Source organism: Semicossyphus pulcher, unplaced genomic scaffold (genome assembly GCF_022749685.1).
Source record: "Semicossyphus pulcher isolate SPU_LCO1_2020_fin unplaced genomic scaffold, fSemPul1.0.p SCAF_20, whole genome shotgun sequence".
Taxonomy (NCBI): domain Eukaryota; kingdom Metazoa; phylum Chordata; class Actinopteri; order Labriformes; family Labridae; genus Semicossyphus; species Semicossyphus pulcher.
The window spans coordinates 17,998,632-18,015,006 of NW_027211694.1; the positions used below are offsets into that span (position 1 = coordinate 17,998,632).

The following is a 16,375-nucleotide window of genomic DNA, read 5'->3' on the forward strand; positions in this document are numbered from 1 at the left end:
GCGTAAGTTTTTTTTAGCGTCAAATCGCAAAAAAATGTTTTCTAAAAATCACGTTAGGTCAGACCTTACTCTTAATAATGTTATTTACGGATAACAATGAATCCTAACATGAACAAGCACTTGGTAAACTCTACAGGTAGTCTCTGCGGGTAGTTTGAGCTCCTTTACTGAGTTTTCAGGGAAACCTGGTGTTTAGTCTCTTGTGTTGCGTGTTTATTAAACTAGAATAGATTATACGTGGTTTTGTTTTCAGAGTGTCTCTAACGAGAAGAAAAAACTTCCCAGAGCAGGCACTAGATGTCATCCACACGTCAGTAGACAAAATCTTTGCGCCATAGTTGGATTGGCCTTAACGCGGACCAATCAGAACTGATCTGACTCGCGCAGATTATTAATAAGCGCGTTAATGTCCTCGTCCGACTACCCCGCGGCTTTTGGTACTTCTCTGGTTGGATATCATCAGCTTTATTGTACGAAACCATCATTTGAAATCTGCCCAGGAGCGCACTCATATCATTGTATAAGCGGAGACTGAGGCTTGTAGCAACACGTGGTCAAAGTGGGACAAAAGCGGCTGAAAGAAAACCGCATTGAGACAAACATCATCTCTCAGAAATAATGATAATGTCTGTAACTTTTCGGTTTCACTGGGCGCGCCCAACCACTTTCTGCACTTCTCCTTTCAACAGAGGCGCGCTGCGCTTTTACGCACGACTCCAGTGACACTTTGGAGGAGAGCAGAGTGTCATGAGGACGATCAGTGTGTGAGCGTTAAGCTTCCACCGCTGCACGATGATGATCCTGCTGCCTGGTCTGTTGTTATTTCTCTGGGGAGAACCGGGTCGGTGTCTGGAGGAGGATGGAGCATTTCGCTTTAAGGGAGACGTCCGCCACATCGCCGTGGCCAACAACACGGTTTACATCGCTACTGAGGAGATGCTGTACCAGCTGAGCCACAAGCTGACTCTGGTCCGGAGTCTGACCCAGAGGGGTATCTTGAAAGATGGTCCAAACCCAAGCGGGTTTTACCGGGTTTCTGAGACGGATAAGGGGAACGCAACCTTCAGTGTGAACATCTTATTGCCTTTTGATGTAAACGAAACACTGATAACTTGCGGTGTGACCGACAACGGGTGCGGATACTGCGAGCTGCTGGACCTGAGAGACATTTCCACTGTGCTTTACAGGGAACAGATCGAGGTGGGGTCCCTGTCGCGCAGCAGCGCGTCCGTGAGCTTCCTGGTGAATGTGGAGAGTCAGACCCGGGCCGAGACCTACTTTCTGACTGCTGTGCAGCAATACGGAGGCAAGCCCACAGAAAATTCAATTTGCCCTTCTTTGTCAGATGCAGTGAGCCTTCATAATACGAATAATGAACAGAAAGGACAAATATTTTCTCATAGGGGGCAGAGCTCCACTCCTGTTATTACACGTGAAGGCGATGTGGAGTTTGTGGATGGATTTCAGATGAATTCCATCATTTATCTTTTCTCCAACCTGCCTTCAAATGACAAAAGCAACAAAGTCCGTCTCCTCTGGCTTGAAGGCAAAGACAGCAAACTTCAGACTCTGAAGTCGCTTCGGAGCGCGACTCTCAGCGTCCCTGAGGGAGGGAAAGGCAGCAGACTGATCGCCTCCTCGGTGATCCCGGGCGGCCCGCCGGTGCTCTGGAGCGGCGTGTTCAGTGCGGACGGAGGACCAATAAACACCTTGCTGGCGGTGCTCGACATCAGCCCTGATCTCACCGGGGCGGCCGATATGGATCCAGACTTCTGCAGTGAATGTGGTGCCAAGTCGAGACCACCGGTGGGTCGTCTTATTATAAAGAAATGTTTTTTGGGTGATCGTATGTTGTTGTGTCCACCTGATCCAGCAGTTTAATGTTTGGTCATTAAGCTTCTGCAGAAAGGCAGATCATACCGAGAGGTCACCAAAGTCACAGAACTAGAAACATATCCAGTCTGTTCCACCACTCTATGTGGCAACACTCAGGTCCAGTACAGAAACCCAGAAAGCCCACTACTACCAGTAACATGTATTGGTTATTTTAGAGTGAAATTAATTCTGAAGCTAGAAAAATAATGCACTTATCACTTGATTAAAGTTATTTTCCAGCGGAACTTTTCCTACACTAACATACAAATCAAAGGAATCGTTATTTCTAAGTGCAGTCTTGTCTGCCGGTGACAGCATATTTGAGGAAGGTGAGACGTGAGTTTATTAAGCTTTTAGAAAGTTGGCTGCTGACACAAAATGTCCTTTACTGTTATAGCACATGCATATTACCTTATCATGCACTATCAGTATTAGTTAGCTATCTATACACTCAACAAGATGCTGAATAGTACAGTTATAGGTGTCTAAAATGTGAGTTAATCATATAAGAAAGCATCACTTATGGTTGGCCGTGTGGACTGTATCTGATCCAAATCATAAATACTTTTCTGATACAGTTCTGATGGTCAATGTGTTTGTGTTTCTCAGCCAAAGACACTGAAGCCGAAGAAAGTGATCCTCAGAGGGAACAACATGACCTCTGTGCTGGCAGTGAGACAGAAGGCCTGGATGGTTTTCTACATCGGGACTGGAGACGGACAGCTCATCAAGGTGAGTAAAATAACTAAAATAAATTGTTGTTATCCCCCAAAATGGTTTATGACAGAAATCAACTTCACCAAAAATGGCAGAAAATTAATTTTAACTCTTGAATCGCTCTACAAATATAGATGCAGTTGTACTCCAACAGCTACTGCCAAACTATTAGTTTAACTTCTTGCAGTTCACTACTCTCCAACACAGCTGATCTGCACCTATATTTACTTTAAACACATTTTGTTAAAATGCTCTACAGTGCTTCCATTGCCACCTCGAATTTGACATATATGTGAATTTATTTGATTTACTGCAGGCATTGGCAAAAGTAAAAATTTGAGTCTGTAACTCCAGTTGGGCCAGAAAATAATGCCTTATTTCTTGCATTACCTTAACAATAGGCTATGGAAACTTCAAAAAAAAAGGTCAGGCCCACAGCAGTCCTGATCATGTTTTTCTACTGGTTTTGGTGAAGAAATGTCAACATGTCAACATGCTGTGGGGTTAGTCTGCTGCGCAGTCTGTTGACTGTGAAACCCGCTGCGGAGAATCTGCAGAACTGATGTCCCAGGAATGCAGAGATATGCAAAAAGGCTTTTTTTTAAAAACTCTGTTTACCCATAGTATTAATCGGTCAACATTCTTATTTTTGGTCAAGGTTAAAAGTTAATTATTAACATCCCTACTACATATAAACTGAGAGTGATTGAGAAAACGAGGCACAGCTGTGTGGACAGGTGAGTGCAAATACAATGTGTTATTATATTTTCACTAATCTAGCTCACTCTAAGTGGTGAGCAGCTAATGGTGAATTAAATTAATTAACGGAAAGTTTTTGACACCGAGCCAACATTTAGTTTGGTCCGACCAACATTTCTCATGATGTCTACTCTGTCTTATTAAGCAAATCTGGAAAAAAATGTTCCTTAGTTTTCAAGTTGTTGTTCTGACTTGAAGGAGCCTTCTCCTTTTCTGACCATTTCTACACCACATGAATGCAGGTTTAAACTGAGCTCTTACTGGTGTCAGAGGTCAACAAAGCGTCCCTATTAGGACTGAAAGTCACATTTGGATCATGGTTTTCCTTAATGATGCCGGTCATCAGCTAGCAGCTTGATCTCTAAGAGATTCCTGAACCCCAGAAACACCAGAGAGTGCAACTCAACCTCTAAATGAATTACCGCAGGCCTCTGTTGTGGATGCAAATAACTTTCCAAGTGTATCAGCCAGCAGAGCAGCTTTGGTCTCTCAGAAACGTAACAAAGCTTCTGTCTCGTTGTCAGCTTGCCATGGACAAGAACTACCACACCACCTGCCCCAGGGTGCTCTACAGAGCCAACGACGACCGCAAGGTGTTTCCCAAATTACATCTGGATCAAGTGGATCTTAAACATGTGTACGTGCCATTCCGAAACCAGGTATGTGTAGTGTACATGTATCACGTACTGTATAAGCCTGATAGATTTTTGAAACATAAATTCAGATTTTATTGTTACTGTCATGTTTGTATCCCGTATTTAAAGTGCTGCTAAGATGCTGCGTGTGTGGTTTGTTGTAGATAAATCGTGTGCCGGTGTCAAAGTGCAACACATACAAAACTGTTCAGGACTGTTGGTCTGCACAGGATCCATACTGTGTCTGGTGCGGCTCGAAAAAGAGGTCAGAGAAAACATCTGCAGAGGACATCTTCAACTATTATAAACTTGGTTATAACCTAACTTGTCTCTTCCTCCTAGCTGTACGTTTGAAGATGACTGCCGAGATTCCGACTGGTTATCCATTCCTGATGATTCTCAACAGAAAATGGTTTCCTACAAAGTTGAACAGGACGGCACTGGCCAGGTACAGATTACATGCAAACTTTAAACTGTAATTAGTTTGACTCTAAGATACTAAATCTGTTACACTCTCACTTGTGGGCTTTTCTCAGATCACACTTAAAATCCAGATGCACGTGACTGTGGGACAGAACGCACTTTCTAACTTCGCCTGTCAATTTTCTGCAACTTCCGGTGAACGTTTTCAAATGGAAAACCCTCATCCACAGTTCCCACAATGCACCTCCATCCTTAAAAATAGCACACTTCCTGCAGAAGGTCAGTTACTTTTCATAAATATGATAATCCAGTGAACTGAAATCCTCAATGTCCTAATCCTAATCCTAGTCCTAATAACAACATGAATAAACAATTATGTAAGGAGACTTTCATATTAACTGTAATATTTTTTACTTAACAGGACTGCCCGTTGTTGTTAAGATTAGACTTGGGACAACACAATTGTCGGAAAAACTGAAGCTATTCACCTGCACCAATATCAGGGGACCGCCAACTTCTGTCCTGTAAGTCCGCCACCCTTTTCTATTAATCAGAACACACTAACATACTGTATGAAAGAGGAGTGTATCTTTTTTGCAAAACTTCAATGAACCATCAAGTGTGGAAAAAAATGGATTGCTGCTGTTGGACTACCTTGAAAACCAAAAAAAACCAACTTGACTATATTTTGGTTGCATTTTGGTACGTCAGAGGCAATGTGCTGCACACAAGTCCATGTTTACGTTCCTGGTACATGACCAAATAGCTTTGGTGTCTAAACCTGCAAAAACTTTGTTTCCTCTTCAGATGTCGGCAGTGTATCGAGGCTGGATGTGGCTGGACCACAAGCGGCTGTTCGTGGGCAAATCAAGGCGCAGGGAATGTAATTATGGACGTTTTTATGTTTATGATCATGGTATTAACATACATCAAGTGATGCAATTGGACACATCATCAGTGATAGTACCTGGGGTCATAGGAGGTTTCCGGTCTTTCAACTTCAGACCCCGTCACCCAGGTGACCCAACCGGGAGTGATCAGTTCCCGGCTTGTGTCAAACAAGCATTAGACCCCGGCTTGTCCCTTGTGATCCACATCAGACAGCATCAGATGTTTTACATGAAATGTATGATTCATGATTCTGAGAAAAACATTGCAAATACAAGATTAGTTGCTAATGTTGCATTACTCAACAACCGACTTGGCACAATAAGGACAGGCTGTGTTGCTGATAGCTCTTCTCAGGGCACAGCTGTTGCTGTAAGCTTCTTGTTAATGTCACGTTTTATATGTCTGCAGGTATAAAACAAACACGTTGGAATATTCCTTAGACTAGCTTTTTTAACTACGTTAGCAAAACACTTAAACTGTGGATGTGATGGATAATGTATTCCCCTCACTTCCTCCTGCAGGACAGGGTTTGCCAGATGATGGAGTCATGGACAAACTTTTCTGTGAGTCTGAACCTTAATTCTCACACACTTTTCTGATTCACATTCAGTAAAGATTTTAGCATCAGTAAAAAGTTAAAATGATAATCTTTTGTGTGTTTTACTGTCAGAGACCAGAGATCTCCTCCATCTCTCCCAGTGTGGTGTCCATCTACGGCAGAAACCATGCAGTGTTGTCCGGCAGAAACCTCAGTGATGTGACCGGAGTGAGGATCCAGGCTGACATGGACTGCCCGCCTCAAGAGTGAGTTGGTTTACACTTTAAATGGCAAGATAGAATTATTGTTAGGAAATGCCAGCCATATTAAGAATTGACATATTTTACTATTTTACAGTTTACGCGCGACTTCTGACTGACCATCCAGTCAAAACTTTAAGTGCACTGTGTTTTAATAAAGCCAAAAACACCCAAAACATTTTTGATGTAATTTAGATTCTGCTCCTCACACATATTCAAGTGCACGTGGTTCACTCATGCTGGCAAATCTAGATTCTAAACTTAAGTTTGGTGTTACAGCAAGTTAAAAAGCCATTCTCATCATCAGCTGCTGAATTGTCAGCTGCCAAGTTTGTAGCTTTAGGAAACCCTCAAAATCGGCCTCATTTTTTGGATGTGTTAAACTTTAAACTTCTTCTTGTTCAGGTAAAACAGGTGTTGAATTATAATAGGCCAGATGTTGCTGCTGTCTCAATGAGACTTACTGCTGTAGTTTTTCTCTCTCTCTGTCATCCTGTGCGCTCTGGTTAGGTTGCCTGTATGGAACAAGGCTCGTGGGAATCTGATGTTCCACATTCCAAGTGCCGAAAATAAAGGCATGGTCAAAGTATGTGTTCTCCTCCCAGATGGTAGTTGCCATGGCAGCGCTACAATCACCTATCGATCTGCACCATCCTGCACCAACATTTCACCCAGCAGCACCTGGTTTAGGTAAGACTGCATTTGTTATCATTTTTATCTTCTTCAAACAAACATGCAGACTTTGATGGACAAAGCTTTTCTGAGGATAAGACATGACTGCATCTTCTTCTTTCCAAGAATAATTTGACGACTGATGATGTGAAATCTAACCTCATACTGCAGGAAATGTTTCAACAAACTAAAAGTTACATCAATGTTTTGGTGACTGTTTCTTAGAGAAGATATGATGCTTAATGTTTTCTGTTAATTTAGCATTTTGGTAACTTCTGTCTATCATTGTGACTTCTTTCTTACATCATTCTTACACTGACTTACAGGAAAACAGTTTTTAGTTGTGGAAAAACACAAGTGTCTACGTCAGGCTTACCATTAGATCACTTCCCTTTTATAGTTGCAGCATGTTCCACTTCCATCTCCAGAACTGTTTACTCAATTTCAATTCAATCACAGGAACTCAACCCCCGGCCCTGCCTTAGCAAAACAGTTAGTCCCTCATTTTCATGTAAAACATTCACAGTTGATGTTCATGTTCTGCTTCTGTCATTGTGCTCATAGTTGTGATGCAAGTTCTTGAAGGAACTACCGTGCTAGCCTGAAGTGTGTCTAATAGCTGCAAGGACTAAGAATGGCTCTTTTGGTTGGTCCAGCAAAACATCTCAACACTTTGTCATAACTTTTGTTGTGGATATTCATGATCCTCAGAGGATGAATCCAAACACTGTCCACAATATATCCATTAGCTTACCTCTAGTGTCAAACAGTCAATTTGAAAAATGTTGATGATATTTGAATGGAACTTAAAGATCATCTGAGGGTGAACTTCCCAACCTTTTCTCTGTTAGTTACACTACTTCAACCATAAAGGGTGTTGGCTCCAACCTGACCAATATGAGGTTTTTGAAACCTATAGCAATTTTAGAGGTCACTGATATAAAGTGATTTTTCTCTCTGCTGAAACTTAAAAACACCTTCCATTTCTGGTTATTGTAACCACTTTGCATCAGTATAACAATGTAATGGTATTCAGAAGCCTGTGGTCTTAAACAAATATTTTTTGTACATTTTTAACCACCATTTCTAAATCACCCATCTAAAACATCAGACAAAATAACACCCCAATACTAATATACTACATATCTGTGATAGTCCCATGTTGAGCAATTATATCTGCCAGCTGATATATCTGTCAGACTCTAGAGTCGTGAACATTTATCTTTAAGGGGCCACAATTACTGATTTAGACTAAGATTCTTAGATGTAGATATAAAAGTTGTACCCACAGATGTGTGTATGTTATATTCACCTACCACGGGAAGAAATTACTGTCCCTGGTATCCATTCTGTACTAAATTTGTTGTTTGATTGCTGCTCGCTGTCACGTAGTGGGAAAAGGAAGATCACAGTCACAGGATCCCACCTGGAGTTTGCTGAAGCTGTCAAACACAGCAAAGTCCTGCAGGAAGTCACACTTCCCAGAAACAGAAGCTATCAGGTGGGTCTATAGACACATACAATGTCCCATTGTATTATTATTTACTATGTCATGTCGCATCATATCGTGCATATAGTGCACAAATGATCACAACCAGGGGTGTCAAGTGATTAAGTATTGAGATATTTTAAACTAACATGCAATAATTATATTTTACTAATGTAGGCAGATCTAATTACTTTGCTCTGATTGTACAAAAAGTAGTGCAATAATGTTTGATGTTATGGACTGTGATGAGACTGAGATTGTAGATCCCAATGTTCTTATAGCATTAAAAAAGATGAAAAAATACTATAAAGATGATTCTGCCATATGCATAAAATCATAGCATGATAGTATGATGAGATTAAACAAATTGCAATATATACAATTTTGTACATGATCACAATAAATCGCATCAAGTTGATTCACAGCCGATGTATCATGATATCATCGTGATCATCATGCAATGTAATCTTCGAGCTAGAGATAGACCGATATGGTTTTTTCAGGGCCGATACCGATTGTTAGTAGTCAAGGAGCCCAATAACCGATATTTGGAGCCGATTTCATTTGCAGTAAAAGTGAAAATATTGGCGTCAAAACTTTGAAAAATACAAACTCCAACACTTAACTTTGTTTAAATGCCTTTAAGCATATGTTTATTAAACAAACAAACAAAAAGCGCAGGGAGTTCCCAGGGTCAGCAGCATCTCTTATAAAGTTAACTGAAAATTTAAATAAATAAATAAATAACTTCCTGAAGTTTTATAAAGTAAATAAAACAAAGTTAAATAAAATTTGCAAAGAAATTAACTCTTATCGGCCGTCGAAAAAAAAAAAAAAAAATTTAAATAAATAAAAAAAATTTAAAAAATGGCTGATGCCGATATGCGTCAAAATGCAGATAATCGGCCCGGCTGATAATCGGTCTATCCCTACTTCGGGCATTATGTCGTGTAACAATACATAGCATATTACATAGAATCATTTCATGTCAGGGTGCCGGGTTAGCCAGTTGGTAGAGCACAATATACAGAGGCCAAATCCTCAACACACTGATCACAGGTTCAGGTTTATGTTTGTTTGTTATGTTTAGTGTATCATGTAGTACATCATCTAATGTGTCTTCTTTGACATTATATTTATGTCTTCTAATGTCAACCAGGGTCACATTTTTTAATTGTATTAATGTGTATAATCATGATTACATTGCCTAGTTAACAAGCTTCACAATGTCATAACCAGCCATACACAGATTAAATTAAATATAACACTTCATGTTTTTTTACGGACACAGAAGCTCACCTATGACTCGCCTGCAGCTGAAAACACTCAAAGGATTTTTAGCAGCACTTTGTCTCTGAAAGTAGCCAATGTAACCTTGGCCTGCTCCAAATTAACCTACTATCCAGACCCTGAGTTTACCAGCTTCTCATCTACCAGGACAGGGGATGATCTCCGCATCACCATACAGGTAATGCAGATTTTTTTATCACACATATACAGATCTGGACATGAATACTTTTAAACAGCAGCTTTTGTTTCTGTTGCCGTTTCAGAAAAAGGCAGACAAACTAAACATGACCATAGCAGAGTTGTCAGTGTGGGGAATTCATGAAGAAAAACGCTATCCCTGCATCATACAAGTAAAAGAAACCAGTGACGAGACAGAATTTTTAATCTGTGAGATTGAAAAGAAAGGCAACACAAAATTTCGGGAGTTAAAGGTAAACCTTTCAGTCACACAACATCAAACTATCAATACATACAAATAAAACATATGACCAAATATGTCCAAAGTCCTCAGCAGTATATTGTTTCCTTTAATTCAGTTTGAATATTGTGTGTTTATTTCTTTATCCCAGATACAGTATGGAGACAAGACAGTGACCCTTCAATCTATGTTACATCTGTACTTTCTGACGCTGCTTGTCCTTCTACTGATACCTTGCATTATTGTTGGTAAGTACAAATAGTGCAGTCGGGTGATGTGACCCATTTTGGTCCAATACCAGAAACAGGTCAAACTTTAGCAGGAATGTCTATTTGAATGTGAAACATTGTATTTGTCTGATTGATTTTTTTATTTCAGCTGCGGTGATCATCTATCGACGCAAACAAAAGAAGCTCACTGCAAAGATGAACAAGATAATGGAAGACCGAGAGCTCGTCTCTGATTTTCAAAATCCATCTGAAGTAGTATAGAAGTATAATAAACCACTGTGTAACTGTGTCTCTGTTCAATTGCTTCAGGTGTCTTGTTTAGTGCTTTGATCAGACACTGTGTATTTGAACCCATTTGCAAAGGCATATATTAAACTCTTTGAAGACAGTTCTGTTGCCATGATCTTCATTTCATATTTACACAACACTAGGCAGGATATATCAGCATGCTGTCGTGTGAAACTGGTGAACATGGTAAAAGGTGCAAAACATCAGAATTTTGCTTTGACCTTGATGTGCAACTTCTGCTCTCATGGCTGCTTCTAGCTGTGGAAACTGAGTTAACCTCATCTGCCTCAACCTCACACACACGTAATTCCTGTTTGTGGTGCAAAATACCATCTTGTTCCCTTTCACAAGATATGCTTCTCACACATATGCTTGATGTTTAAAAAGAGATGATGTATGCACACATCCTGCTCACCCAAAGCCTCACCCAAAGCCTCATTTGCAGTAATAGTAAGACACACTTAGTTTTCCATTTTCACTTTTTGCTTGTGACCTGCAAACTCAGGATTGCTTCACAAAGTTTGCTTTATTACCTAAATGTAAAAAGACTTCTTCAGCCATGTCAGATTTGTATCGCTTAACTTAAATATGATAAGTTATCTCTTGCAGATTAACAAAGCCTCCCTGTTGTTTTTGTTTTAAATCAAAGTAAGTCTTTGATGAAATCGTGTCTCAAAGACGTTGGTCAGGTAAGCTCCGACACCAGCCCTTGTTGATAATGGCACCACTTTATAACTGTTAGTGATGCGTTCTTGTATCTGACCTGAAATCAGGATGTGGTGAAGGTTCAGCTCGATGAGTCTTGCAAGGGTTTGTCCAGGCTGATCCAGGACCAGCTCTTCCTCACATGTATGGTACACGCTCTGGAGGAGCAGAAGAGCTTCACTATCAAAGACAAGTCATTGTCATTGTGTTCTACTTCAACAAAAACGTCTTTTTATGTTATTTTAGTCTGCCATTGACATCATATAATCATCAGCCTTTCATTTGAGAAGCTGAAACAGACAGAAATCGATTATATTTATTATATATCTATTTGACTTGAGTCTTAATCTTTTCTACTGCTTTCTTTCCTCTCCCTTTATTATTCTGATCTTCCTCAGTGCTGTATAATGTGTGACCTCATGTCTTGTATCCATCTCTGCTTTTGACTCCTCCTCACATTTATCTGCTCTCTTCCAGGTGTGTGTTGGCGTCACTACTGACTGTAGCGCTCCACAACAACTTGTCGTACCTGACCGAGGTAATGGAGGCTCTGCTGAGGGCTCTGATGCAGCAGAACAGTAACACTCAGCCCAAACTGCTTCTTCGTCACAAGCCTCCCCGAAGTAATTTGTTTGTTTCCAGGAAAGAAAAAGGTAAATAATAATAATAATTAGTATTTATTTATTATAATTTAGCCCCAGAGTTTCTCTGTACCAAGAGCTGGCCCTGGGCATCATAGTGAGAACAGTGGAAAGTTCATCCTGTGTTCATGGCATACTTTGTTTCTTTTCAGGTGACTGTATGGGCTTCATCCTGAGCTGAGTATCAGGAATAGAGTTGTCTTATACATGATTTAATTCAGTTGAAATATATGATTTCCAAATGCACATAACCAAACAGAGGAGTCGCAGAATGATTTTTTTTGTTAGCCACTTGTTACTTTACTTTTCTATTTCTTTTGAACAGTAAAAAATCTATTTCCTCTTAATTCTGCTTTTCCTGGCTCCTACAGATAATTTAATGACTGTGAAGAATCAGATATTCCTCGGATGGATGGATGGCCACTCTTTCTTTACACAACGCTCAAACTCAGGGCTTTGAGATGAGCTGTGTTACAGCGCCATCTTGTGGTTGTTTTATGAAGACTGGAGGTTTGAAGCGTAAGTTTTTTTTTGCGCCAAATCGCAAAAAAATGTGATCTAAACATCACTTTAGGTTAGACCTTACTCTTAATAATGTTATTTATGGATAACAATGAATCCTAACATGAACAAGCACTTGGTTAACTCTACAGGTAGTCTCTGCGGGTAGTTTGAGCTCCTTTACTGAGTTTTCAGGGAAACCTGGTGTTTAGTCTCTTGTGTTGCGTGTTTATTAAACTAATATAGATTATAGGTGGTTTTGTTTTCAGAGTGTCTCTAACTAGCCCTCGTATTATCCTCAAATAAACTAACACATTTTACCCTTGGGGTCAATCTGACCCCAGGGATATTTGCCTCCAGAAAATGATTTACATAAAATTGTTGACCAAGTCTTTGTGTCAGGCACTTTGTTTACTTCTTGAATACATAAATAACCCCTTGATAATGAAACTTATCGGTGAGTTGACCTGTTCTCTAGCACCACCATCAGCCCAAACTTTTAAATTAGAATGAATGTATCTTGAAAAGTTTTCATACAAATCTTCTCAAATTTACTGACAACATTAATGAACACAAGAGTATGAACCCTATTGGTTTTGGTGATGATATGACTTTTCCTGTAGCGCCACCATCAGGTCAAACTTTCAGTTTTAGAGTTAGTGTATCTCGGAAATCTTTCATCCAAATCTTTTCTAATTTGGGGTGCACATTCATGACTCTCACATAATGAACCATATTGATTGATGTTGGTGACCCCCCCTTTCCTCTCATAAACATATTTATTTACTTATTTTTATCTCCTTTTTTTGTAACATATTTGTGGTTAGTCACTATAAAGTCTCACTCACCCCTCCTCTTTTGTTATCCCGGCTTGGGACCGGCAAATTTGTCATCCCAAGTACAATATTTTCAATGGATGGTGTTATGAAGAGCTCTGATGAGGACTTGATGTCTTCAACATGGCTGATTGCATATCTGATGGGGCCTGGAACCATTTTGATAATATTAGTAGTGCTAAGTCTACCCTGCTGTTGAAGTGGGGAAAGGGACCATAGTATCTTTCCATTATCGGAAGGGATCGTGTCTGCTGGTGGTTGAGAGACAACAGGAGCGTCAACACTCTCATTCTCATCAGATGAGAAGGCCTCAAAATCAGGGTCCTCCTCAACACAATCCTCTGTCTCAGAATGTCAGAATGCAATGTCCTTGCGGGAATACCCCGCCCTCCACACACACACCTTCATGCCCATGGTGCGGGAAAGTTCTCATGAGAATATTGTTTCCCCCTCCCCCATGTCATGTTAGCACCAAATATGGAAAATGATGGTCCCTCTACTCACTTCAACAAGGTAGACGTGCTGCTAAGAGTGTGTCCCACCAGACACACAGTCAGCCATGCTGAAGACATAAAGTCATTATTCGAGCTCTTCATATAACCATCAATTGAAAATATTGTACTTGAGATGATAATTTTAGAGGGGATAATTTTAGAGGGGTATGTGTAGTTGGAAAGACTTGGATGTGATCAACTTGCAAGCCTACATTGGCTTCCTCATTTTGGCAGGAGTTCACAAGTCAAGTTGTTTCCCACATGCCCACACCACGAGAAGTATCAAAGTTCTGGTGGGAATAGTTGTTTTCCCCACCCCTCTGTTATGTATCAACTCAAAAGTATCAACTCTGCACCTGCAGGTGTGGGGATGTTAGGTAACACAGACAGACAAGTTTTACACAGCTAAATAAGCTTGGGGTCAAATTGACCCCAGAGGAACACCAATGTGTGCAATATGTGTTCAGCACATTGAGAAAATATCATCATGATAATTTTATGCATAATCAGTTGTCCCCATCAAATTAGGAAAAGTCATGAAATATGAAGCAAAAAAAAAGTTAACTATTATTTTTTGAATGATAAACATTGAATGGGGTCAAATTGACCTCAAGGATAACAGGAGGGCTAGAAGAAAAAACTTCCCAGAGCAGGCACTAGGTGTCACCCACACGTCAGTAGACAAAATCTTTGCGCCATAGTTGGATTGGCCTTAACGCGGACCAATCAGAACTGCTCTGACTCGCGCCGATGATTAATTAGGGCGTTAATGTCCTCACCCGGCTTTTGGTACTTCTCTGGGTGGATATAATCGGATTTACTGAACAAAACCTGGTGGAGGTCATCACTTGGAATCTGCCCAGGAGCGCACTCATATCATTGTGTAAGCGGAGTCTGTGGTTGGAACTGTAAAGACTGTGTTGGAACACGTGGTAATAGTGGGACAAAAGCTGCTGAAAGAAAACAGCATTGAGACCAAACATCATCTCTCAGAAATAATGATAATGTCTGTAACTTTTTGGTTTCACTGTACGCTCCCACCCACTTTCTGCACTTCTCCTTTCAACAGAGGCGCGCTGCGCTTTTACGCACCACTCCAGTGACACTTTGGAGGAGAGCAGAGTGTCATGAGGACGATCAGTGTGTGAGCGTTAAGCTGCCACCGCTGCACGATGATGACCCTGCTGCCTGGTCTGTTGTTATTTCTCTGGGGAGAACCGGGTCGGTGTCTGGAGGAGGATGGAGCATTTCGCTTTAAGGGAGACGTCCGCCACGTCGCCGTGGCCAACAACACGGTTTACATCGCTACTGAGGAGATGCTGTACCAGCTGAGCCACAAGCTGACTCTGGTCCGGAGTCTGACCCAGAGGGGTATCTTGAAAGATGGTCCAAACCCAAACGGGTTTTACCGGGTTTCTGAGACGGATAAGGGGAACGCAACCTTCAGTGTGAACATATTATTGCCTTTTGATGTAAACGAAACACTGATAACTTGCGGTGTGACCGACAACGGGTGCGGATACTGCGAGCTGCTGGACCTGAGAGACATTTCCACTGTGCTGTACAGGGAACAGATCGAGGTGGGGTCCCTGTCGCGCAGCAGCGCGTCCGTGAGCTTCCTGGTGAATGTGGAGAGTCGGACCCGGGCCGAGACCTACTTTCTGACTGCTGTGCAGCAATACGGAGACAAGCCCACAGAAAATTCAATTTGCCCTTCTTTGTCAGATGCAGTGAACCTTCGAAATACGAATAATGAACAGAAAGGACAAATATTTTCGAATAGGGGGCAGAGCTCCACTCCTGTTATTAAACGTGAAGACGATGTGGAGTTTGTGGATGGATTTCAGATGAATTCCATCATTTATCTTTTCTCCAACCTGCCTTCAAATGAAAAAAGCAACAAAGTCCGTCTCCTCTGGCTTGAAGGCAAAGACAGCAAACTTAAGACTCTGAAGTCGCTTCGGAGCGCGACTCTCAGCGTCTCTGAGGGAGGGAAAGGCAGCAGACTTATCGTCGCCTCGGTGATCCCGGGCGGCCCGCCGGTGCTCTGGAGCGGCGTGTTCAGTGCGGACGGCGGACCAATAAACACCTTGCTGGTGGTGTTCGACATCAGCCCTGATCTCACCGGAGACGCCGATATGGATCCAGACTTCTGCAGTGCAGAATGTGGTGCCAAGTCGAGACCACCGGTGGGTCGTGTTATTATAAAGAAACGTTTTTTGAGTGATCGTATGTTGTTGTGTCCACCTGATCCAGCAGTTTAATGTTTGGTCATTAAGCTTCTGCAGAAAGGCAGATCATACCGAGAGGTCACCAAAGTCACAGAACTAGAAACATATCCAGTCTGTTCCACCACTCTATGTGGCAACACTCAGGTCCAGTACAGAAACCCATTGGAACTTTTCCTACACTAACATAAAAATCAAAGGAATCCACGTTATTTCTAAGTGCAGTCTTGTCTGCTGGTGACAGCATATTTGAGGAAGGAACTAGGTTATGCTGACTGAAGCCTGACTTTCTGCATCAAGACAGAACACTGGAACATGAAAGTTTCCAAAAGGTTAGAGGTCAGTTAATGAAGCTGTATTAAAGTTGGCTTCTGTAGAGATGAAACAAAATGACTCAAAAGTCCTTTACTGATACTGCTCGTGCATGTTGCCTGATCATGCATTATCAATATTAGTTAGCTATCTGTATACTTAACAAGATGCTG

At 41.2% G+C, this 16,375-nt stretch overlaps 2 protein-coding genes across 2 annotated transcripts in view; both read left to right on the top strand.

Annotated features, from left to right (window-relative positions):
• The first annotated feature begins 742 nt into the window (after positions 1-742).
• On the top strand, positions 743-10,579 carry LOC138599246 (plexin-C1-like). Its single transcript, XM_069670784.1, has 16 exons — positions 743-1,806; positions 2,485-2,607; positions 3,876-4,010; positions 4,151-4,251; positions 4,329-4,434; positions 4,523-4,688; positions 4,831-4,933; positions 5,217-5,292; positions 5,822-5,863; positions 5,971-6,104; positions 6,609-6,788; positions 8,163-8,271; positions 9,551-9,727; positions 9,813-9,980; positions 10,119-10,215; positions 10,346-10,579. Exons 1-16 carry the CDS (start codon positions 793-795, stop codon positions 10,456-10,458), a joined length of 2,844 nt encoding a protein of 947 aa, XP_069526885.1. The 5' UTR covers positions 743-792; the 3' UTR covers positions 10,459-10,579.
• A 4,195-nt stretch (positions 10,580-14,774) lies between these two features.
• The window catches only part of plxnc1 (plexin C1), a 32,921-nt gene continuing 31,320 nt past the window's right edge, over positions 14,775-16,375 (top strand). The window contains exon 1 of the mRNA XM_069670787.1: positions 14,775-15,851. Within this exon, the coding sequence (XP_069526888.1) occupies positions 14,835-15,851 (1,017 nt within the window). The 5' untranslated portion in view covers positions 14,775-14,834. The remainder of the gene's footprint in view (positions 15,852-16,375) is intronic.